Raw genomic sequence first — 25,651 nt, 5'->3', positions numbered from 1 at the left:
ACTTTATCATTCCTTCTTCCTTTTAAATATTTTTCACAAAAGCTGTCTGAAATCAGTGAAAAGATACGGGTTTGCATTCCCATGTTTATATAAACGATTACACAATGCAAATCATCTGAAAAGACTAATAGCAGGTACATACAGACTGTATATGTGGTTTTTCCGGACATATATAATCCCATATGTATGTATGCAGAAGTGCATGTAGCAAGAACACATGTTTTAAACTATGAAGCAAGGGCAATTTAGTTATATGTGTATTTTAAACCACGCTGTGCACCCTGGTTATTAAAAAAAAAGAAAAGAAAGAAAGAAAAAAAGAAAACTTGCAGTTACATAGCACTGGGCAGGTCTCTCTCATCAGCTATCATTGGTGTTCAACTTTAAGCCAAAGAATACACTGGTTTTATGAGATGCAGTGGGTGAGTAATGTGGGTGGGGTACAAACAGTCATGAGAGATAATGATCATTGGGTCGTAAATAATGTTGAAGCCTGAGTACGTTTGAATGAATGGGCAGTTTTATTTCAGTCTTTATGCTGAGCTGCAATGAGATCTTTCAAAATAATTCTGCAGACAGTACAAACGTTTACTGATGGACAGTGCGAACAGGTATTGTGATCATTTCAGTCTTCGGACACAAGTTTTATTGACAAAAAAACATGTTTATTCCTCATGTATTTGTGTTCAAGTGTATGAGACAGTGAGCAAAATAAAGGAAAAGGCATATTTGATTTCATTCTGAGCTCTTGATTCCTGTGTGACTCTCCAGTGATGTTCAAGCAAGCATTACTGATGTTTTCCAAGCAAACATCTGTAACACAAATTTTTTAAAATTGTTTTATTTAGCAGCCGCCTCTTTTACCTTCATATAATGATCTTACAAAAACAAAACAACCTTCTGATGTCTGCAAAGGTTATAGCTCATCAGTCTGCGCTCTGTCACCTTCTCGCCCGTGTTCTTGCTTCTCTTCTGCTGGTACTCTAAATGACACGTAAGGACACGTTCTGGTGTTTTGACACACCAGCTTCTTGAGTGTGGCAGAGTTTACTATTTCAAAGCCCACCTTTCCTCCAAAGGTGCTGGGCTTCCAGTATTCCGGCGAGCATATAGGGTTTCCCAGGAGGCCTTTAAGGGAGAAGGGGGCACCCATCTCCACCATGCTTTCTCCAAATATGGCCCACGCTCGTGTTTTCTCCAACAACAAGCCGGGGTAAAATTCCAGTGCGTCAATGTCATCGTAGAGCTCTTCGAGGTCTCGTGCTATCTCCTCATTATCTGCAAAAAGTGACCAAATATGTCAAATAGGATGTTTATGAAGCAGGTCATCGACATCATTACAGTACAGATTTTTACAGATAATATTTGCAGGTTTTAAACCAATACTGCTGTAAGGCTGGCAGATCAGTTCAGCACATTAGTTTTGACAGGGAGGTTTTCTACAGAGCTCCTCCAATAGAGTGAGACACACTGCTGTGAAATTTCATGACCAGGTGATGAAGCCTTCCCCCGGCTTTGATTTTATTTTGTAGGCCTACTGCTGCTTCTTCAAGGGGTCCAATCAGCAGCTACTGAATTCACTGACTATGGCTTAAAACACCTCTTTCGTGGATTTTCAGGCTTTATGAACTATCACAGTCTTTCTCCATCTTCATCACGGAGTCACTGGAGTTGTAAGCTCTTTGAAAATCTCTCTATGTCAGGGAGCTGCATGATGTAAATCGGCACATGACTGTTTAAGGTGGACACTCAGTGGAGTTCATGACATGTAAATAGAGATTCTGATGCAAATGCATCCCCTCGCTACCCTTCAGAGGACAGCAGTGGGAAGAAAATAACTTTGACAAAACCAGTGCTTTAAAAATTGCTCCAAAAAGAGAGCAGATGCCATTAATTCCAGGAGTGTCCGTCCAGCTGTTTGCGTGGACTTCTAAAATTTGTGCCATATGAGCTAGACACAGAATCATTTGCCTTACCGGTGAATTCCCTGAATGACGTGTATGGCGTGAGGTTAAAGCGCTTCCTGTACTGGTTGAAAGACTGGAGGCGAAGTTCACGGGACTCCTTGATGGTCCCAACGGCTACTTTGGTGACCATCGCATTGATGTTGTGCCCACCGCCAATCTGTGGGTCAACGGTGGGAGAAGTAAGTAACCAATATGGAGTGACCTCAGTCAAAAGACATCCTGTGAGAAGTTAGGTACAAAGTGGCTTACTGCAGAAGTCTGCACAAGCCTCAGCTTATCAGTACGAAAACAAGCTGTCAGCGTGCGATCACTCGCAGAGTATGATAAAGCAAAACAGGAAAACTTTGTGTGACTGCCAGAAATCCTTAAACATGGATCACTGAATTGTGCAACACTTCAGTTGCTGATGGTTACAAAGCGAGTTATAAAACACAGACGTCCAAACAACTCTAACTTGTAAAAATGCACCATAACTGTGTGTTACAATTACACAACATGTGCCGTTTGCTACCTGCCCAACAATTTGCCTGGAGAAGGAATCCACGAGGGCCTCCACGCCGTAGTGCGTCAGAACAGACGTGTTGAAGAGAAACTGTTCGTATGACAGCTCGTCCCCATTTATTAAGAAGCTGTCGGGCATCAAAGGGTGCCAGTGGTAGAGCTGGCTGAACTCCAGAGCGATACGGTTGCCGTACTGGAAGGGAGAGCCGAACAGCAGGGTGGGATCGAACTTGAGTTGAAGCAGGTATCCGCTGAGGTGCTGCACGTAATCTTCTATCACGATTCGTATGGTCTCGCCTTCGAGAAGCAAAGGGATTAAAGAAAAATGCACCAAGCAGACAGTGGCTCGACCTCAAGTTAAACAAACAAAGTTTACCAAAAAAACAATACATAATTAAATGCAATAGTTTAGTGTAAAGAACAGGCTCTGGCTACACCTGTGCGGAATTCAGTGGTTGCTTAAGGCAAAAGACTGCTTGTTATTTCCCCAAATGATCACCACAGCAGATGTTTTTCAATTAGGCACAGATTTTATGCCAGATGTTATTCCTGATGCAACCTTCACATTTATCTTGACTTGAGACCAGTACTAGAAGTACACCATCTTATGACCCACTTGAGGCTGGGTTTGAGTCTGTTCCCGACATCAAACTGAGGCTCTTTCCTGTGTAAGGCAAACGTATTAACCACTACACCTCGCAGATGCTGGTAAGGAGCAAGTCTGGCTCAAACTTTCAAAAAAGAAAAAAAAAGAAGTCATTTTTAAACCAAATTTAGTATAAAATCCAACATGTTTTGCTAAATTTTATTTAAACTAGTTAACTTGTTATTAGAAAAAGCAGTGAACTGTCACATGTCCTAGCCACTTGCACTAAACACTTGAAGTCTGCAATGCCAGGCTCACTGTTCCTTTTGAACTGTGTCTAACTCACCGATAATAATGAGCCGTGTGGTCTGGAAAAGCTGCTCATCGTCCCAGGTGGGATGCTCCGCTTTCAATATATCACAGACTCGGTTGTGCTCCCTCAGCCACAGCGTGGCGTACATTCCCAAACCAGGGAGAAGTCCATAGACTTCCTGACCGATAGCCATCTGAGCCTCAGCGGGGACTCCGGGAGGGTAGCTCATTCTAACAGATGCATCAGCGACACTGGGAGGGTACATCTCTCCATCAATTAACTGACCGGACAGAAAAAGAAAGAATGATGATACAAGTCACTGTCATCTGTAATTCACAATGTTAATGAAGATCAAGTATTTCATTTTAAAAAGAACTGCAGAACTGACAGTTGCGCTTCTAAATCAACATGTACACTCACTGGCTGCTTCATTAACTACACCCTGCTAGTACCAGGTTGGACCAATAGAACCAACAGAAGATGGGTACACTGAGGTGATAAAGGGATGAACATACACAGCAACAATACTCAGGTAGGCTGTGGTGTTGAAATGATGCTCAGTTGGTTCTAAGTGGCCCAAAGTTTGCCAAGAAAAATATCCCTCACACCAGCAGCAGCCGTCGATACAAGCCAGGATCTGTCCATGTTTTCACAAAGCCTTGCTCTGAAATTGAGCACTCTTCTATTACTCAATTTTGGTGAGCCCACACGAACTGCAGGCATCCAAAACAAACAACCACGCCACGTTCAAAATGACTTACACCACCTTTTGCCCCCACCCTGATGCTCTCTTTGAACTTCAGCAGTTCAACATGTTGTTACAAACCGGGTTGAACACAAAAGGAGATGCACACAAATTCCACTTAAAAACATATTTATCTTAAATGAGGGAAACAAGGAGAGAACTTCAGCTAACCGTGGTGTGTGTAATCAGTACAATCAGTACAGTGCAATTGAGCTCGGAGGGTTTTTATCGAGCAGCACCACTGATTGGATGCAAGCTACTCCACTTCTCTGACATCTGCTGATGAGCCCTGCCACACAACGGGCTGAAATGAAAGCAGGCTGAAGTCGATTATCACGATGTCGGATGTCTGCAAGCAGTGATTGCAGCTATGTGATTGGCTGATTAGATCACTTAAGGGGCAGTTGAACAGGCGTCCCTAATAAAGCAGTCAGATATAAGTCTGCAAATGACTTTACCTGATATTTCAGCTTTCCATCTTTGAGAAGCCTGAGGTTTAGCTGACGATCCAGGCTGTCTCCATAAATGTGTCCTGCGTCCACCTGTTTGAGTTGCAGGAGAGAACGAAAAAAAGCATCAGAGGTGTAATTGTAAAAAGCCGCTGCTACTTCATCTGGAGTTACCCTCCAACTTCCACCAACCTCCAGCTTCATAATGTAAATTATACTGCTGAAATTTAACAAAAAGACAGAATCAAGACTAGAAGTTTCCCTCTGCTCTTATGCTATGTATATAACACTAACTCCTTAATAAAGCTAATGTGCTGCACACCAAAGATCAGGATGGACTGACCCCGTGGCCGACAGCCTTAGTGAAGCCGAGGCCCATGCGATTGAAGGTCTTAAAGAACTGGTGGGTGAAGTGCTGCGCGAAGAAGGCGAACATGAGGCTGGTGCGCTGGGGATCGGGTCGGAACGTCCTTCTCTTCAGAAGCCTCTCAACCAACACCTCAGGGTCAGGTAGCCCAGCCTTGCCTGAAGAGAAACACCACAGCATCACGCACCATACCGGGGGGGAAAAACACAGATACACCCGACTCAAGCCATAATACTGAAGCTCTGACACAGCTGACATGTTAAACTGCACTTCTGCGCAGTCCAAGGTCAAGATATGGATAAAAGCAATCCTTAAACTACACTCTTTGCATAAAAATGTGGATTTAAATTTGGAACTATGTGAGCTTACATTTGATGCCAGCATTTGTTGTCAGATGTTTAAATTTATACTCTTAATCAACAGAATCATCAACCATCATTTGACAAAGCACATTTAAATGAGCAATAGCAGACACTGGCCTCTTGGGGGCAGTATAACAAAAATAACAAGGGATTTTAAACCATGACTAGCAAAGTTTGATTCATGTTGAGTCATGTTTCAGTCCGCTTGTTGGGTGTCGATTTGGTATTCAATTTCTATCACACTCCCCTAATTACAAAATGTGGCTCCTTGGAAGCTAACCTTTCACCCCCAAAGGTGTGGGACAGTCCTTTGGCACCGGAGGCAGAAGTCGAGTGTAGTAGCTCAGATTATAGTAGGATTCCCAGCTGAGGTAGTCATACTTGGAGTTGAAGGTTGGAGGGCTGGGAATTAAGTTTGACCTCACTGTTGGTACAAAAAAACAGATGTATTAGATACACAGAACGTGTAAAAAACATCCAGAATGAATTTCTCTACAATAAGTTTGCTGACTCTGGACCTGTTAACACCAGCCGCATGAGGACGTCCCGCAGGAAAGTGTGGTTGATGATGTCCCAGAGCCAGTGGAAGTGGGTGAGAATGTAGTGCACCACACCTGGGTTGGGCCTGAAAAACTGACGCACTCGGGTCCAAAGCTCGGCTGGAATGGCAGAACATCACGAGACACGGTCTTGTTATTACTGGAAGTCATGGCAACTGGGGATCTGGAAATCTACTCTAAATAACAAAGTCGTTATGTCATTATGGAGCAGAACACTTGGCAGGCATGGTCTTGCTTTTAAAACCAGGATCAAGACTTCTGAATTGCCACCCACACCTCTGGAGTCGGTGGATTACTGAATGACGTGAAATATAATGGCAGTTCTGTCTCATTATCGGCCTCCCTCGGGGCCCCAAAAACTCCAAGTTTACTGCGTCAGCTGGTTTTGCTGTAACACCTTAAAAATGTGCTTATGTTTAAACCAAAACATCAACATGAGAATCTTATTATGTGGTTTTAGGGCTACTCCACCAAAAATCTAGGGTTAATGACTTTGATTTTGATTACATCCACTACGGATTTGTAGATGTAATCAAATCCACACTATGCACCAAAGTAGGGTTGCGGTAGCATTAAAGTACAGAAGCAGCACAAATTACTGGGGTTTGGCTCATTTTTGCTACTCTATCAGGTTAACCCAAGCCTAAGAATAATTATATGACATATGATGAGTAAAATGCTCATCTCAAGGCTTCAGAATGGGACTTCACATACAAATGGCTAATCTGAAGGTTGAAGATTCGATCTCCGGCTGCTCCAGTCTGCCAAATATTGTTGGGCAGGATACTAACCCCAAGTTGTTTTCCAATGCATCCATCAGAGTGTGAATGTGTGGTAGAGTATAGTACAGTCCATTTACCTTTAAACGATAACAAACTGAACACATTGTGAAAAAGGCTTAACACGAGCTGGAGAAAGCAGGACAATACAAGTTTTTGTGTCATACCACAGGCTTCTGATTTTATCAAAAGTGTATTATTAACAGGACAAATAAGTATTGGTGTATCATATTCCTATATATTCCTACTTGTTACAAAAAACCCTGAAAAAAGAAAGAGTGTAATTCCCAAAAATGTGAAACTGTTCCTTTCACTTGGCTGGTAGCTCCATAAAGATGTCATAATATTTTCTTTGGAGCTACATGAGCAATATGTGTGTCTATTCTGCGTTACACAACAAGTGAAAACATTGGTCTACATGTAACTCCTTTTCCTGTCCAATACTCCTTTCCTTCCTTTTCTTTCCTACTCCTGCTCCTATTGTCTTTTTCTTTCCATGTACAATCAAAGCAGTGATTAACTGTTATTACACTCAGTGTGCGAATGTCTGCCAAATACATAACAAATGACTGGGAACTACAGCATGTGAGGGTTCTTTGTTAATCCAGCTGCTCTCTTCTTGGCACTTCCCCACGCTCCTTCAATTTTCCCAAATACTTGTCTAGACAGACGTTTTAACGCTGACAGCCTGGGGCTATGAAATTAAACCTTTTTTTTTTCAAAACCCTTTGGTTTTATGTTAAGTTAAATAGTTGAAATTCCTAAAAGGTACAGCAATAAAAGAGGATATGAGCACCACTCTCACAGAGGAAAACGGACTTACGGACTGTGCAGTTTTCTCCGTAGTAGCCGGTACGAGTGCAGTCACACTCATACTTGTCCTGACCGTACCGGACGCACACACCCCAGTGCTGACAGGGGAAGGAACAGCATGGATTGACTGTGGAAAATAAAGAGAAAAGAAAACTCATGTGAAGATCATTTGGAAATACTTGAACGTCAGGTAGGCCGATTATATATGAAGCGGTGGCATGGAAATAAACTGAAAGAGAGATCAAATATTGAAGCGGCACCGGCACTTCCTGTGGTATTCCATGCAAAACCATCTGCCTTCGAGCAAGTTCAGACCGCTATTTGAAAATGCCCACGCAAAGAAAAGGAAAAGAATAAAAGAAAGCCTTAGAGCCAGACATGAAATCAGAGACAGATGGAATCTTAGACTGCACTACTGGAAACATGCTTTTATTTAAAAAATACCTCTGCAGATTAGGCAAGGTGAACAAGTTCTTGCTCCAAGCGCAACTTTTGTTCTTTACAGGAATTTTGTATTAATCACTGACACAATGTGAGAAAAACGGCACCAGGTGTCACATCAACATAAATGTGACAGTCTTGGAAATTTGCTCTATACAGCACTAATCGTTGCTCAGGAAAGCATTCTGGAGAAGACCCACATAACTGGGTACCAAGTTTATTGTTGGAGTACTATTGCACATTTTACTCGATAACATAAAGCGTTACACTGTTACCTCCGCCGAGGAGGTTATGCTTTTGGTAGCGTTTTGAGTTTTGGATAAAAGAAGTCTTAAATGAGTTCTGATAAAACTTTGTAAATGTGTAGAGCGCGCTCATGTTAACAATTTCTTACTGCCATTGTTTATATTGACCACATATAGGCAACGCGTTGGGAATGATGTATATGAGGATTATTACAGTTTTTATTCAAACATTTTGTCACATTTGACCTCAGATCTCACTTTTACATTTAGATATTTAAAGAAAGTTCAAGAGAAGGAGAATGAGCTGTCTTTTCACTCAGAAATATACAAGTTTCTCATGTCCAGTTATTTATAAATCATTATCTATTATCCATTACCTACTAACATATGTTAGTAACCATATGTTAAAAAAGAACAAAGAAATCAGAATGAATGAAATTAAAAGTAAAGAGAGAGTCAGCTGCCCTGGTGGAGGTTTGTGCTCTCAAAGTGATTCTTGTACTTCTTTAACATGCAAGTTTGACCTTTGGGAAATATGCTCATTCGTACTTTGGCTAATAGACAGCTGAGTTGTTCTGTTCTGTTCTTCCCTGGCAGGTGTGTGTACATGGACAGTTGATTGTACCATGGATGCTTAGCTGTTCTTATTAAACTCCTTTGTAGTAAAATGAAGCTGGCACATGCAGTTTGATGGTAAACTATTTTCCACACATAGTCTGGATTACAGCCTCTAGTGACCCCTTGCGTGAATTTCCTGGGAAGAACTCAGTTTCAGAGCTTTCTGTTTCACGGCTGACACTCAGTTTGGCCAGAGCCACCACAACCAGCTGCTTTTTATACACAAGATTCTGTTTTGATTTAACATTACTTTTAACATTTAAAGTACTTATTGCTTGTCCCCTTGCAATCAGAAATCAATTCTTAATCAACCAATCATACAACTCATAGACTTATATATGAGATGAATGGAGGGTGTTAAATGTGAAGCCCGTGTACAAGTTTGTTAAACCTGCATCGTTTTTAACAGCCAGCAGCGGCTTTTCCTTTGGTTTCTTCCCATCTACCCAAAGAGTGCATAATGTGCTCCATTAGAAAGGATTCCTATGATAACAGATAATTTTCATTTTCATTTATTTATTTATTTCACACTTGGTCAACAGTTTCCACAGTTAGTTCTTTCAAACAAACCAACTACACTTTCTGTCAGTAAAGCACTGCAACCATGTGTGAAAAGGAGCAGGCAGAAGAATATATTCTTATTAAACCCTGCCCCCTATCTACAATCCAACTTATATTGCAAGTGGGCACCAAAAGTCAAGGAACAAACTAACATTAACACTTATTTCCAGTCCTAACTCAAACCAAACAACAAATTTACAATCAGAATATACCACTCCACATAGTAACAAGGAGAAAAGATAAGTAAATAAAATAACTGAAACAAAAAATAATGGATCCTTTTACTCCAATTTCATTCACATTCTTCATATTGAGTTATCGTTTTAGACATGTAACACTTTTTAAAACAATGTAAATTTATACAACTCTTTAAATTATAATGAAGAGAGTTCCACAGTTGTATACCCCTAACCGTTGGACTCATTAATCTTTGTGTAGTCCTAGCTAGCTGATGCTTAAAATAAAATTTCCTTCTGCTATCTTCTCCCCCCGAACACGTTAAAAATACTCTTTGTAACTTAGAAGGCAAAATATTACTTTTAGCCTTAAACATAATTAATAGTGTCTATAGTTTGACTAAATCTCCTAATTTTAATAATTTTGATTTTATAAATAATTTATTTGTATGTTCTCTATATTTAACGTTATGAATCATTCGTATCACTTTCTTCTGTAATAAGTTTAGAGGTTTTATAGTATTCTCATATGTATTTCCCCAAACTTCGACACAGTAACTAAAGTATTGAAAAACAATGAGAAATATAAAATGCGCATTGTTTTTTGGTCTAATAAATCTTTTACATTTCCCAAAATATAAATGTTTTTAACCATCTTCTTTCTAATATACTCAATATGTGATTTCCACGTCAAATTTTCATCTATTACACCCAAAAAGCGAAATTCAGTAACTCTTTCAATCAATTCTGCATTAATGGACATAATGACTTCTTCCTCCTTTACACGATTGCCATATATCATGAATTTCGTTTTTGTCAGATTCAAAGATAATTTATTTACATCAAACCATTTTTTAAATCTTAACATCTCAGAAGTCATAATTTCAACCAAATCTTTCAAATTCTCTCCAGAGCAATAAAAATTTGTGTCATCTGCAAATAAAATAAAATGTAACCTTTTTGATACTTCACAGATATCATTAATATATAAATTAAAAAGTTTAGGTCCTAAAATAGAACCTTGAGGAACCCCACATACAATCTTCAATCTTTCAGAGGTATTGCCGAGATAATGTACATATTTTCTAAATAACTCCTTAACCAAGTCAATGCCACACCTCTCACACCATAATTATACAATTTAGAAATCAAAATAAAATGTTGTAACGTGTCAAAAGCTTTTTTTTAAATCAACGAATACCCCAACTGTGTATTTATTATTATGGGTTGCAGATGAAATATCTTCAATGAAAGTCAACAATGCTAATGCCGTTGATCTATTTTTACAAAATCCAAATTGATTTTCATTTATTAGTTGGTTTTTTCAATAAAACTATCAAGTCTTGCGCAAAAAGTTTTTCAAGCACTTTTGAAAACTGTGACAAAATTAAGAGACACTGGCCTATAGTTGTTAAAACTATGCTTATCTCCTGATTTATATAAGGGTATCACTTTTGCCACTTTCATTCGATCAGGAAATACTCCTGATTATAACGAGAGATTAAAAATATAGCATAGAGGAATACTTATACAGTCTAAAGTCTTTTTAATTATAACCATGTCTATACCATCACAGTCAGTAGATTTTTTATTTCTAAAATTTTCTACAATTGCTACTTTTTCTTTTATGGTAATATCAGCTAAGAATATAGAATTAACCACTCTACTTTCTCCTTTCCAAACTTCATATTCTGGGTCGTCATTTTTTCTAATTAAATTTGCTAAAGTAGGTCCAACATTTACAAAAAAGGAATTAAATTCGTTTGCTACTTCAGTCTTATTATCGACAACTTGATTATTCTTAATAAAATAAATACACCGATCTGAGGGTGTGTTCTTGTTACCCAATACTTCTTTAAAAATATTCCAAATGCCCTCAATATTATTCTTGTTTTCCTGAAAAAGTTTATTATAATAGTCTTTCTTGGCTTTCCTCAATATTAATACCAACTTATTTTTATAAACTTTATATTTCATTTCCGCATTCTTAGTTCCCTGTGTTATATAGTCCCTATATAAATTATTCTTCTTTTTACACGCATTTGCAAGACCCTTAGTTATCCAAGGTTTCAAATAAAAGATAATCGTACACTTCTTTACAAGTTTAATAAACCAGTGTGGGAAAAACCATCCGCATGAAAAGACCTTTGTTCTCGGACACACACAGAGAAGCAGAGTGAGGAGGAGGTGGGTGGTGCTGGTGGGGGAGGTGGGTGTTGGTGGGGGATGGCGTCTAAACTACTGACGCGCAAGTTTCTGCATGCAAGTTCCGGGTGAGAGTAAATCCTGTTAATTTACATTATGATGACAGATAAGGCCGGCCAGGCATTCTTTCTCTCCAAGATCCATACACTGATAACCACAATTACATAACTCGTTAGATCAGTTCTTGGTACAGGGTTTCATTTATGCATTTTATTGGAACTGCAAGATAAACAACACATCCAAGCTCTTCTGAGTAAAAACAGTGCGGCATGGAACACTTCCTCGTGCACATGTGGATTCATGTCTCTCCAAGCCACCTCCTGGCCTCGATCCTCCACACTTAACAAATGTGTAACTACATCTGACAGCTGTGTAAACTGCATACACACTGCCTGAGAGGTCAGAAGAAGTTCAAATCTCTCTCGTTCTCAAATCTCTCACACACATCTTTTATCTTGCATAGACCTTCCAAAAAGCACTATTAAATTCAATGTAGACATAAATCACCAGGAGTAAGTTAGTCTATGGAGAAAGTTTTCTCCTGTGACTAGACATAAATCTCTGTGCGCGAGTCTTCCGTTGGAGACAATGAGCGTAAATATGTCATCCTGAAAAAATGTCATTCTGAAAAGGGCGGTGCTCAAAAGGTGGAGTCGGCATGAGAAATAAGTTAGAGCTGATCATGCTGCATTACGTGTGTAAGACATGAGAGATGGAAAAAGTGCCCACATGGGCCAGGCAGGAAATGCCTGGTCTCCTCAAGGGTCTTCAAAACGTATATCCAAGCACTTTGACAAATGATCCCGTGCTCAGTGTTGAAATCCTACCTTATATAGAAAAACATTAAGAAATACTCAGCCTGCACTTGAATTTAAATTAAAAGGAGTTCCAACAGCAGGCCTCCTTACTCGCGAATAATCTTTTCCTTAGTCTTCCAGCGGATGATGTCATGTTACTGTACCAGTGCCTGTCTTTATTATCGGGGTTAAACGAATGTGTAGCTGCTGGCAGCTTCACTCACATCACTCAGAAAAAAGCCCTGATATCAACCAGTGTTAGTCAAAACACAGACTGCGTGTGTTTCTTGCTGCAGACTTTGCAGTTATTAAAGCAGCAAATGTTCCAAATAACAGGTAATGCTATAAGTCAGAGCATCAAACCCCACCAGTCCTCTTTACCTACCTGTGCTCGAGGTAACGTCATCACCCCGACACGCAGGCTCCCGCAGCAGCAACAAAAGCGCACAGGCTGATCCTAGGACAGAGGCTTCCCCACATGATTAAAAGTCAGTCAGTTTCGTGTCCAGCAGCTGAAACATCAAATCACCGAGCAGCACCTCTACGTAAAGGGCTCGATCTCTACTTACCTCTCATTCCAGCAGGAGTTTTTCATACCAACTCATACAACGGGTGGGAAGGTGCAGGGATCCAGATTTTGCAGGTAAACACAAGATCAGGAGTATGGAGACGATCCGGGTGTTGGGTCAGCGTGAAAGAGAAGCAAAACCAGCTATCCAACAGGTTACTCCTGTGTGTGAGCACAGCCAAGCTGCACTGCGCCTTTATGGCCCCCGGAGAGGGGAGAGAAAGAGCGACGGTGACTTGGAGCCAAGTGCGGGTTTCCCCGCTCTTTACCGCCTACTACTGGTGATCAGTGGCCCTACTTCCTAAATACTGCCTAACTTTCTATTGCCATGTTAACTGTTTTAAGGTCTTCTAAGATTGTAAAGCCTTGTAAATCATGGAGCTAAATAGTTTTAGACGCTGTAATCGTTTCAATTTAATGTCTTTAATATTGGTTCATTTTTTTCTGGGTATAACGTAATAAAACATCACCCATTGCATTTCCATAAAAAAGACACAAAATGTTGTGGAGATATTTCAGTCTGGACTAACATGGCACACTAATAAGGACACTTCCCCTGCACTGAGAAGAACAATAAACTTTTCCAACTGAGTGGTTTCTTGGCAGGTGCTTTTTACATCCTGCCTCGGATGTTTGCTTGAGATGAGGGAAAAGCAGCCGTGGATAAACTCTCAGAGAGATAAGCCAAGGATTTAATGTCACCTCTGCCACTGGAGTTTATGAAAGTTCAGAGGAAGTCATGATGGCGCCATTAGAAGAAGTCAGGAAGTCAGATTAAGACAGAATCTCAGCCAAAATCCAGAAAACAACACATTACATAAAAGACATACCTGTCAGCTCATTGTATTAAAAGCTCACCTTTGCACAAAATCAATTTCTTCTATTCTCACCACCATGGGCCAGACCAAAGATTGTACATCTGCACAAGACTGGAATGGGCTGTAAGGCCAACAACAAGCTTGGGAAAAAGTGCTGTGGTCAGATGAAACCAAAATCAAACTCAACTCGAACAAGTCAAGCACGGAGGTGGAAAACGTTTGGCGTGTTTTTCTGCTAAGGTCGACTTCATCACACTGAAGGGCCAATAGACTGAGCCACGAGGCGGTTGCCAAGTGGCAGGAAAGAACCCTAAACTGTTTATAAAGTTTCTCAAGGGTTTCTCCACCAAATACTAAGTCATGTTTTGCTTGGGGATCAAATACTTATGCCACTCAATGTGACATATCAATCAATTTATAACTTTTATGTATTTTGTGTGTTTGTCTGTGTCAGAATATGACAGAAATAAGAATCGTCTCAGTTCCCTGATTCAACATTTGTCTGCTCTAAAACAACTGGCTGGAGAACATTAATAACTAGAAACATGGAGGTCCATTGTTTATTAAACCTTAACTCTTCTCCTGTCCACGCGAGCACTTTAAACCACTTCACACATGCCCTACAAAGTCTTAATAATAGCACTTGTAAGCGAATCCTGTTAGACATTTACATTCCCATGAGTCTTTGCAGTGCTGCAGCATTCACAGCATTCAACTGTATTTAAAAAGAAAGAAAAGCATTTTACTGTCAGTTTAAAGTGACTCGTTCATGCATCATTTTTGAATTAGGTTGTCTGATATATGCTAAGTCAGTGAGTGACTGTGCATTGGCCATGCGGCAGATTTACAAGTTAAAAATATGAAAGGACAACACAGTTTTCACAGAGGTGGAGGATTATTTTGCCAGTGCAAAGGAGAAACTCTGCCACAGCATCAGGAAGAATGTTGGGAATTACAGCTGCTGCAAAAGCCTTCGAGGCTTATCTGTGATTGAAGCCATCCTACCCCTACACACAAAGAGGCTGTAAATCAACTTGACAGACTGCCCGGTAGATTACATTTGTCAGCATACGCATGCATAAGCACAGGCAATTGGGAACAGTGCTGAAAGCAGCTCCCGAGGCTCTGGTGTTGTATCTGCAAAGTTTTTCTAAGAAGCTTTCCAACTTCTTAGAAAATGTTTGGATTTACTGGTAACAGGAATACTTTGAACATCCATCATCTCTATCTGGTAATCACCATATTCAGATTGTTGGTAATTTCATGTCTCAAGGAAACCTCTGTTGAGAAATCACCACATACTTCCTACCGCTTGTTTTCTCCACTGCGATGCCTCTTGGGGAATTTCCAACTCTGTATTTTGACTCATTTGTAAACAGACTTTCCTCTGAGAAATTTCTGCATTATTTATATTATTTAAATATTTAGACTTGTTTTGTCATTGAGGATGTTACACAGCAACTAATTGCTATTCGCCTTCCAGCTGCACTTATACTATGCAGGCATGGGTGCTGTTAGCGACTTTGGGTAGCTTGAAAAAAGGCCAGCTCTGGGACCACCGAATACTAACTCTAGTATCTAGATCAGTTCTGTCCGAAAGCAATCAGTGGGCAGACTAATTGATATTTAAGCAATGTTGTATCCAATAAACAACTTCGCCTCACTGACTCTCCTGTGTGTACAGATGTTCAGACCAGCTGCGGCTTGGAAACAGTTCAGCCCTCAACTGAATTCATGTCAATGAAAACACTGCAGGCTAGTATTGTTACGCTGAATCATGCTAGGATACTATTAGCTTTAGCTTTTCCACAGGAATGCGTATTTTCTTTTTCTTCTATTAATCTCTGGCACTCTTCCAAAGCACGTCTTTTGTCCCGTCTTCTTCTCCTCACCCCCAACTGGTCGCAGCAGACGGCCAACCCTCCCTGAGCCTGGTTTCTTCCTGTTAAAAGGGAGTTTTTCCTTCCTACTGTCACTAAGTACTTGTTAAAATAGGGGTCATTTGCTTGTTGGGGTTTCTCTGTGTTATTGTAGGGTCTTCACGTCACTGGAGTTGGTCTCTTTTCTTTCACAACACTTTTATAAGCACAACTTTTTCTCACCAACATTTTTCCTACACATACAAACAGATTTGTGTTTCCCACAAGAAAATGGGACGATGAGGATTACACAACCTCCAGATTATTGTTACCCCTTTATGATTTCTCTCTTCCCTGTTAGTGTGTGTGTTTTGGGGCTTCTGACTACATGACTGGCCAAGAGTCTGTCTCCATTTTTCTGTTTCACACAGCCTTTCAGTCTATCATAGCATTGTGTGTGAGCAAATAAAAAATATTTTCTTGTGAAGCTTAATGTTAGATATTTCAAGCAGATAATTTAACTTTACAAACTGTTAGAACAATATGCTTAAAAATATTTTACCTGGAATAAGATGCTAAAGTGTTTTGTAGTGTCTTATGGTTTGAGTGATTTTGCTTCCTACTAAACTGATTTAGCCAGATATTGTTCTTTGTAAGATTTAAGAGACAAGAGATGAAGAAGAGAGATTATTGTTAAAAGGTAAGGACTGCTCAGTGATGTTTGATAGACCCATCGGCGTAACTTTGTGCCTAACATTGGTGGGATCAAGATCTCTGTCTAAATAAATAAATCTGGGTAAATTCCCACATGATTAAACATGCAACTATTTTGCTGGTAATAACTGAAATGAGTAAAGAACATCAACAGCCTATTTATGCAAGATAGTTCATAATTTTATTGGGGGGTGTTATATTGGTTGGGTCTGATTATTTGGGGGGGGGGTCATAACCCCCCCTGGAAATTACACCCCCCGAACTTCCCACAAAACAAACTGAGCTTTATCAACTTCGGATTATTCAAAGGCTGCATGAAATACTGCGTAGTTTACTGCAGGCTATGCTAAAGCCACAGGGCAGTTCGCTTTAGAGCAACATCAGCACAAAATCTACTTGTGCTCAAAACAGAAATCCGACATTTTTTATCCCCACTTTCACCACCACAGCCAACTTTAGGGTTCCTACACCTCTCACGTGAACCCAACTATACTTATTTTCCTGTTTGGATGTAGAGGGAAGGGCACCCGGCATAAACGATAGCAACTAGCGCTAGTTTTTCGCTGCTTGTGTTAAACACATTCAAGCTGCATAGAATTATTTCAACGTAAACTATAATCAAGTTTGCACTCCATGGAGTTGTGTAATCCTGTTAATATGAATTATGTTTTTTTTACTTTCACTGAATTTAATTTAATCAGTGCTTCCAACCACAATGTTGTAAAAAACAAAACAAAACTGTACTTCCACTTCTGTAAGTCTGTATGTCTACAACCCCTGTCCTTATTTAAAACCATTTCACAGTATCATAGGTGTTCTTTCATGAGACTGTTATATTTTAACCCAGTATTTCCATAAACCAGACATTAGCTCTTATAAGGCTGGTCTTGTAAGAAAACCTCCAACATTAAGACACCAGCTCATGTGACTGAAAACCTTTTATTCCAAGTTCGTTTCCACTTTTCACAAACTCCTGATTTCCCCCCCCCTTTACACTGGAGATGTATACAATGTAATCAAGAAGAAACAAAGTCAGTGTGTGTGTGTATATAAATCTGTTTACAACAACACTGTTTATGGCCACTGATGGATGGGTAGACAACAAGGACCACAAAACGAGCCTGCAACTCCTGTTTATCATCACATTTATTTAACCAAAAATGTGTCTTTTAGGATGAGCTTGAGGCGGCCACTGCAGCGCGTCTGGGCTTGGGGGTGGTGCCTTCCCGGAAACCATTCCTGAAAAACAAAAACAAAACTGATTATGCTGTTGACATATTAGACTAGTCTTACTAAGAGGTAATCATGCTAAAGAAGTCCAAGTCACGTTGTTTGTTATTCTACAAAAACGCTAAAACCACTACATCGATCCAAATATTATTCCCAACTAACCTGCTTGAATGCTGATGATTAAATCTTAATATAAATAATGATTTTAACTTGTTTTATATGAAGAATGAATAGAAAATGCAGGGCACCTTGGCACAACTGAGACTGGAGGAAGTTTGTGACGTTAAGAATGCAAATGTTTATTTCACCAAAAACGTCATTCTGGAAAACACATCCCTGAGTCAACGGAAGTAAACCATTTTCATACACAAACTACACACAATGTTGGTACTGACGTGGTCCTCCCCTACAGGCAGCACATAATACTTCTCTCTACCTCAAACACTGAAAGACCGAGCGCTCAGGAGGGAGGAGACCACCAAATGTCAGGTCCAAATGAGTCAGACATTTTAGATGCTTCACTTCTGGAGGGTCACCGCTGTACCACATGTAAAAGCTTAAGATCATCACGACAGGAGAAAACACCCACGCAACTACTAAAAATATTTACTGGGTTCCCTGATTTGTCCCAATTTAACACAGACTCGATGCCTGCTAGCTGGACTGGGCTCAGGTAAATTATTCATGTTATCAGAAGCAGCGGAGAGGAGATTAAAGATAGTTTGCCCTCAGATCTACTGTGTTTTGTAAATTTTGGCCACGTTTGAACTGTTGTGAGGCTTGCACGCAGCTTTCACCCATTATGCCACCAACACACACACACATCGCCATCCCTTATTTATTTACACTGAATATTTTCTAACAGCTAGAACTGTGAAACTGTGCAGTAACTGCCAGCGTTAATGAGCCAGTGAAGGTGATTTAACTGAATTGCAGCTAAACAGGCATTCTGCCTGAGACAGTGGAAACTCAACAGCTGCTGCCAAGGTTGTGTTGCCAGATTGGAGTAAAAGCAAGTTATTAGCATCATTACATAAACTAATACAAAAATGAAAATGCATAATTGGAGCCATTAAGTACGGCTTTCATATTCTTACATTAAATGGTTATATAATTTATGCCTGATATAAATCTTATCAAAGGGGTTATAACAAGAGCCGCTATTAGCCATTTTCCAATCTCTGTTTTAATATTATTAACAGCTGGTCAATTATTCCCCCCCCCCCCCCCCCACTTAAAGAAGAGATGGGAGAAACACGGTTTAACCTTACACATGCTTTGTCCACCAGGGGGCACCCTAAAACTTCCTTTTTGACAACATGCCACAAACAACAAAAAGCTACTTACTACACACAACAAATCTTAGGAAAATGTTCCTGTGCTTCATGTGTCTGGAAAATCAGCTGATATGTTAACATCAGATTAAAAAAATAATTCAATAAGTAAAACCCCTATATAGATCGACTTGGTTTACATAAGCTGAAATAGGATAACTGCTCACTGTGCAGCTTGAATGTTTTGTAAATGATAACATAAATATCAAAACGTACGAGTTTTAACCAGCCACTTACTCTCAAGAAGTAGTAAGACCGACAAAATTTCCTTCTATATGACTTGTCTTGAAATGCCACTCACCTCAGAGAAAAGAGTGATGTCATATTAAGTTCATTTGTTCAGACATTTTTTTTTCACCATCATTGGTGAGCAGCATTGAGGAAGACAAACCTCATTTTCATACACCCAGTCTGTGAGACAGTAAAACTATGTGGGCTAAATATGACAAGACAACCCTGATTTGCAGCAGGACACAACCCCGTTACTCTATGTTCAAACTGTTTAATAGGAAGTGTGAATACTAAATGTTTGGCAACTTCTTTATGCTCAGTTTTCTGCTGCAAGACGAGTAAGTGGGAGAGGGAAGAAAAACCCCATCTGCACACTGCAAGCCTAACACTCTGTTTAAAGTCTACCAATAAAAAAAAAGGGAAGAAAAAAAAAAAGAAAAAAAAAAAAAGAGTGGTATGCTAACTACAACTGCCAAACAAGTTCAGTATTGAGAGTTTTCTTAGATTTTGTAAACACTTGCTTGAATTGTTGATACAAATATTTGCTTGTGCACACAAATTTTACCATCCCTTAAAGTCAAAAGGCAAATATTATGGTCTTATAAGACATCTTTATATAAACTATTAATCTTTTTATGTCAATTTTTTTTGTCAAAGTGGGAAAATTATTTGGTTTTATCGAGCTGATAGAAGATACAGAAATCCTGCTTATATTTCCTGTTGGAAACACATCAACACAACTTGTCAACATATCCAAGGTTTATAGATCAAGCTAGTAAATCAAGTGAATTTACTCCAGGTTTACTTGTGTTTAACAAATTGTGATTTCCTGCAAACATTTTCATTGAGGTGTTTAAATTCATTACACGTTTAAGAGTCCTGTCATCAAGACAACTTTGTAATACTGATGCTAAGGCTAAAAACCAATTTAAGACTCAGAAAGTGAAGAACTGAAGTAAAGTTTGCTTGAAGTGGAACTTATGTTTACCCATTCAGCACCATGGGAAGTTTTTTTTAAACGACATTTTCAAGCTAAAGGGAAATTTTAACCTGTATCCCTCAGGTACAAGTAATTAACAATAATTTAATATAAGACGAAAAGGCAATTTAATTTATTTAGTGCATGAAAAAAAATCTTGTAACCTCAGTTGTAACCTATTATTCTTTAAGGAAATAAAAACCGCCAAACAAAACAAAGGCTACATTCACATGTACACAGGTATCATTGTAAACCATTTTCTATGTTTTGGCCTTTCATCCACACCTAAATGATGTTTCAGCAAACAAAGCTTTACAAAAATAAAATCCTGTCGGTGTGACGATTTTCAAAAACATGTTAAGGGGAAAAAGGAAACGAGGTGTGCACCTCTGTTAGATTTTGACAGAGAGAAGCATGATAAATTAACACACCGAACACCTTGAAACACTTTGTGATCTGCTCCTTTTTACATCTTACCTGAATCTGCGGTAGACGACCTTCATGTGTCTCAGACGGCCTGTGCCAGTGGTGTTCCTCCTCTTGGCCTTAGCGCTCCAGTTGTCTGAAAATGAACAGCACCATAAATCAAGGGAGCATGGCACTTCACATCAATGAAGAGCTAAACAGCATACTGACAGTGCTGCTCATAATAAGGAGTTAAGTTCCAGCCTTTTTGACAGGGCATGGGTGCAAACCAGTGGGGTGTTACACTAAAATATGCTGGAAGACAGCAACCTGCTGGTTTTTGCCATTTCAAAAAATAAAAAAAATACACTAACACAAGAAGCAAGCATAAAGTTTGCCAATATCACATTTAAAAACAGTGTATTCTATTACATGCGTTAAGGTTACTTACACTTTCTCTTGCGCTTCTGAGGGTAGCCACACTTGCCGCAGGTAGACTTCTGCAGGTGGTAGGCTTTGGACCCACAACGACGGCACAGGGTGTGCGTCTTGTTCCGGCGCTTACCGAAAGATGATGTCCCCTTGGTCTGAGAAGCAAGACAAACATGTGAGATCAGGGACAACTCAAGGAGATCTGATTGTAGACCAGGCCGGGGCCAGTCTTGTCTCAGTGAAAAAGGAGGAATCACAGGCAGTCATTTGTTCAGACATTTGTGTTTTAAAAACATCACTGACAAGACTGAACTTCAGGTGGTAGCAAACACTTAATCACAGTGGTTGCAGCAACTCGTGGCCTCAGCTTGCCACACATGCTCAAATGATAGTTACTTTACGGCCAATGAAAGCCGGCGTGCTTTCCTCAGACAAAATCTGCAGTGGCTGACGACACTAATTTTGTACACGTTACCAAAAGAAATGGACCACATGAAAAAGATGCTAGCTATGCTAACATCGGCGAAAAACACCGGTTGCCATTTTGCCAACGAACAACCGTAAATGTATTTTCCATGCATTTATTTTTGTGATTACCGGAAAAATCCACAATCGATGATAAAGTCAAGCTTACGATATTTTGTCCTCTTCTAGCACTATTTAGCCCATTCAGTGCAACTGTGCTAAAGGCTAACGACAGCAAACAAGTGCTGGATGGATGTGACAGGAACAACAGTATTTTTTACTAAAATCAAACTTTATCTCAAAAATACGTCATCCAACCGGTTACAGTGTTTATCCGACACAGAAGTGGCTTCAGTTTGTGTCAGATACATGGCACATTAAACAGATGTTGCGAGATTTCTGTCTACCAGCGCTGCTACATACCATTTTTCTCCGGTGGCTGTGGGAAAAGAGACCGGAAGAGGAGCTGGAGCTGCATCAAATTACATCCGTGCTTTTTCCTGTGTAACAAAGAAATGTGACCCCTCCGTAAAGCATTTTGTGCAAAAGGTAAAACAAAAAACAAACAAAAATATAATTTTATTTACTTACCGGCTGACTGGTGGTCTGAGTGGCGACACCGGCGTGCATGTTTTTATTTAATGAAAACACGACCTTTCGGACGCATTCCCGTATGAAAGAAAAAACTTATAGTAAAAAAGTATTTTTGTTTTATTTTGTTTTCTATAAATTGTATGTCGAGTAAGACGTGTTTCAGATTAGTATTTATTTAATATTAAGAGTGATATTCAAAATATAAGAATTTGATGAGTTAACAGAAGAAACGCACTCATTATTACATCGTAGTATGACACATGTCATCTTTATAAGGCTTACATTGATATTGTATATAAAAACATCAAGAGCTCAAGGAAATAAGAACTGTGTTTTTGCTTTTTTTAATGTCTGTAGCCTAAAAACTAAAAATACTTGTACAGTACTTCATAATATCTATTAAAACTCAATATTTAGTTAGAAACTAGAACAATTTTTTGAAACCCTATCTTCTAGATTCAAGTTACACAGAAACATGTTTCCTATGCAATGAAATCCTTTCTTTTTTCCGCAGAAAAAAATAGAAAAAAAATCATAATTTAAAAACAGTAGAAACAATTATAAAGAACTACACTAGGTACAATAAAATTAATGCAATAGAAATATAAGATATGCTAAATATATATAAATAAAATAAAAAGACTGAGCTGCAAAAGGCTATGCACACATTTACACAATTTACATTTTAGCATGCTACAGTAGCATGTGCAGTAGAAACAGTAATGAGTGGCAATCACCTGTGTGTAACTTGAGAAAAAGCAGACGGTTGTAAAACCATGGTTGCACGCTCATGTCAGATGACGTCTAATGGCCCCATTATACCTGCCGTGACACCCATGACGGGGTTGTCATGGGTGTCGTGCGGTGAATTTGACATCGCATCCTGTGTCACTTTGGCTGGTTGTGCACCTCTCGATTTTTGTAACCGCCACCACCACAGCTGGGCTGAAGACAGGAGTGTAGAATTGTGCTGGTTTTTACCACCACTTTAATGATATTCCAGTACAGAAGCTCAGAGACATGCAGATGTACAGTGAGATATTGGAACGGTTTGGAAACCTGAGAATTTGTGGGGGGGGAAAAAGCTTGACAATGGCTTCCAGTTTTGACTTTTTTTCTTCCTATATCAGCACTTATGTAGCGATATTGTCTGAGTGGTCACACCTGTTCAGGAGAATACTGCAGCGGCTTCTTGCACCTTAATGGTTTGTATGAATACAAGTGACTGTGAGATGAAGTTGCAGCAGGTATAATGGGGCCCAAATGGGAGTAGCAAAGGAAGAGTTATTTAGTTTGGAGATTCTAGATTTCATGTTTTTATACCTCCAGCCTGAGGGTAGAAGTCTGAACAGTCCATGTTGGGGGTAGGTAGAGTCACTGAGGATGGAGACAGCTATCCTATGAACTCTGTGATGGTAGATGCTCTGCAGAGAGGGCAGTGGAGTTCTAATCCTCTTTTCAGCAGTCCCAACCTCTCTCTGCAGGCGTTTGTGGTCCATAGCGTTGGTGTTGCCACAAGGTTTTGTTGCTGCCAGTCATGCGTCCTGTTACTGCAGTATCATCCGTGAACTTTAGGATGATGCTATCTTTGTGATAGGCGACCCATTTGTAGGTGAACAGGGTTGAGGATGCATCCCTCAACGCATCCCTCAGCCTATGTTTGTAGTAATGCTGACTGAAGTTCTGATAGGTGTGTGTCTATATAAGTGAGGGAGAGAAAAGTGTAGGATCTGAGGTGGACCTGTTGGATCAGTAGACATACTAAAGGGAGTATAGAGTGTCCGGAATGCTGTTCTGAATGTGGGCCAGCACCACTCTCTCAAAACACTTCATGATGGTTAGAGTGAGTGCTCATGACAGGTTGGCGGGCTCGTCTTGGGAAGCAGGACACTGGTTGCTTTTTTTAAACAAGGGGCACCAGTGCTCTGGCTGAGGGTGATGTTGAGGATGAAGTTGAGAACATCAGCTAGCTCACTGGCACATGCTTGAGGAGACCCTGCCCAGGGATGTTGTTTGGTCCTGCTGCCTTGTGAGGGTTGACCTCTTTCAGTTCTTTATGTGCCTGACCCGATGAGCCAGTTAGGGGAGGGGGTGAAGGGCAGGTTGTCCTGTATGTGTGCCTCCTCTCTGTGCTTTACCCGGGCGTCTCAAAGCGGGTGTAGAAGGTGAAGATTATCTGGAAGACTGTCTATGGAGCTGATGCTGTAGTCTGTGATGTGCTGTAGGCTTTGCCACGTCCACCTGGAGTTAGCAGTAGAATAGAAGCCATCCAGCTTCTCTCTGTACTGCCTCTTGGCTGCTTTCCTTAGTCCATACTTCACAGTACTTTCCCAAATATGCTGTTATAATGAACATTATGAAGAATAGTACAAGTACAACCTTAAAGTCCTCACTCGCACTGTGACCACAATCATGCGCAAATGTGTCGGTAGACCTTACAAATGCCAAGAATTAAAATAAGTTAGGTTTTATATGATGCTTCCCTTATGTGTACTATAAAAATAATAAACAATACTATTTATAAGTAGTTCATGTTTTTTCCACATTTGTCTCCCACTTTTACTCCAACTGTCCTCAACTGTACCCATGTCAAGTGCAGCTGAAACAATAGTGTGGTGCTATTGAAACATCCATTCATAATTCTGTATAGCTGCCTAACAACTTCAATGCAAATGCAAAAGTCTTAAAAAATGAATTTAAAAAATTTTTTAATTTCTGTTAACAATTTAATTTAATGAGCAGCAGTAAAAAGTTTAGAATTTCTAAAACACATAATAGCAACTGCAATTGTCTAGAAGTATTTAATTGCATTTCATTTAATTTCTATCAATATTTGAAAGTTATTCACTTGAAGAGTGATTGCAAACAGCAGTAATAACACTGCAGGGTACAACCACATAACAACAGCCTAATAAACTATTCAAAAAACAAAGATAATCACTCATTAATTTACTCACGCATTCAGCTAGACATTGTGCCAGACACTGTCTCAACTGTATCTCACCACCACGCTGCACACAATTGTCTCGATTGTCTGATAACCTTGAATAACACCATGTTGTGCCATATATCAGGCTTTAGAGCCCAGCAGGAAAATGACAAAGATCTCAATTTGGTTTAACAGTGATACAAGCACAAGGAACTATTCAGTCTGATGGGACAATAACTTTTGGCTCGCCTACTACAAATTTCCTATGACCAAAGAGAATGCTAAAACACATGTGGACATGTTTTACATATTTGAGGTGTTTCAAATATGGTAAACTGGCCGTCTGTTCCATCCGTACTCTGTCTACCTATTGAATAAAAGACCACATTTTAGTTAGCTTCAGAACAAAATACTGACATAGTCTTTGTGTGAGGTGCATTTGCTGATTATTCGCCAGACAGAGGACAATTTAATGAATCAATCAATCCTCCATCCATCTATCCATTTTCTTAACCTTGTACCCATTTCAGGGATGCTGGGATTATCGTAGCTGCCCTATAAGGCAAAAGGCTAAAGGTGGGGTATTAACAGGTAGAAACAAGGCAAGC

General features: G+C 39.7%; 2 protein-coding genes and 2 non-coding genes across 4 annotated transcripts; all 4 read right to left on the bottom strand.

Annotated features, from left to right (window-relative positions):
• Positions 1–123: 123 nt before the first annotated feature.
• Positions 124–13,420, bottom strand: LOC147326139 (prostaglandin G/H synthase 1-like). The gene is made up of 11 exons (XM_086301112.1): positions 13,055–13,420; positions 12,871–12,954; positions 7,453–7,569; positions 5,809–5,949; positions 5,571–5,714; positions 4,905–5,086; positions 4,571–4,654; positions 3,401–3,647; positions 2,479–2,765; positions 1,977–2,124; positions 124–1,278 (listed from the first exon to the last, which is right to left on the bottom strand). Exons 1-11 carry the CDS (start codon positions 13,059–13,061, stop codon positions 917–919), a joined length of 1,803 nt encoding a protein of 600 aa, XP_086157238.1. The 5' UTR covers positions 13,062–13,420; the 3' UTR covers positions 124–916.
• A 4,152-nt stretch (positions 13,421–17,572) lies between these two features.
• On the bottom strand, positions 17,573–22,020 carry rpl37 (ribosomal protein L37). Its single transcript, XM_086301111.1, has 4 exons — positions 21,944–22,020; positions 21,075–21,210; positions 20,696–20,780; positions 17,573–17,683 (listed from the first exon to the last, which is right to left on the bottom strand). The coding sequence occupies exons 1-4, from the start codon at positions 21,944–21,946 to the stop codon at positions 17,614–17,616; spliced, it is 294 nt and encodes a 97-aa protein (XP_086157237.1). The 5' UTR covers positions 21,947–22,020; the 3' UTR covers positions 17,573–17,613.
• LOC147326138 (small nucleolar RNA SNORD72) lies at positions 19,303–19,381 on the bottom strand. Its single transcript, XR_015130672.1, has one exon. It is a non-coding gene; the product is annotated as a small nucleolar RNA SNORD72 (small nucleolar RNA).
• Positions 21,283–21,363, bottom strand: LOC147326137 (small nucleolar RNA SNORD72). The gene has a single exon (XR_015130673.1). It is a non-coding gene; the product is annotated as a small nucleolar RNA SNORD72 (small nucleolar RNA).
• Positions 22,021–25,651: the final 3,631 nt, after the last annotated feature.

This window comes from Aulonocara sp. 'chitande type north' Nkhata Bay, linkage group LG7, assembly GCF_057382095.1.
Source record: "Aulonocara sp. 'chitande type north' Nkhata Bay isolate Kocher_YH1m ecotype deep benthic linkage group LG7, A_spYH_male_GT1.1, whole genome shotgun sequence".
NCBI lineage: Eukaryota > Metazoa > Chordata > Actinopteri > Cichliformes > Cichlidae > Aulonocara > Aulonocara sp. 'chitande type north' Nkhata Bay.
The sequence above is the reverse complement of the archived record's forward strand: the minus strand, read 5'-3'. Positions and strand labels throughout refer to the sequence as shown.

Excerpts from the sequence above, each read along its gene's own strand:
- LOC147326139 (XM_086301112.1), bottom strand. Across the intron at positions 2,125-2,478 it reads CCAGGCAAATTGTTGGGCAG|ATTGGCGGTGGGCACAACAT; the intron begins GTAGCAAACGGC and ends GTTGACCCACAG. Across the intron at positions 1,279-1,976 it reads GTCATTCAGGGAATTCACCG|ATAATGAGGAGATAGCACGA; the intron begins GTAAGGCAAATG and ends CACTTTTTGCAG.
- rpl37 (XM_086301111.1), bottom strand. Across the intron at positions 20,781-21,074 it reads TCAGAAGCGCAAGAGAAAGT|ACAACTGGAGCGCTAAGGCC; the intron begins GTAAGTAACCTT and ends GTTCATTTTCAG. Across the intron at positions 17,684-20,695 it reads GTCGTCTACCGCAGATTCAG|GAATGGTTTCCGGGAAGGCA; the intron begins GTAAGATGTAAA and ends TTTGTTTTTCAG.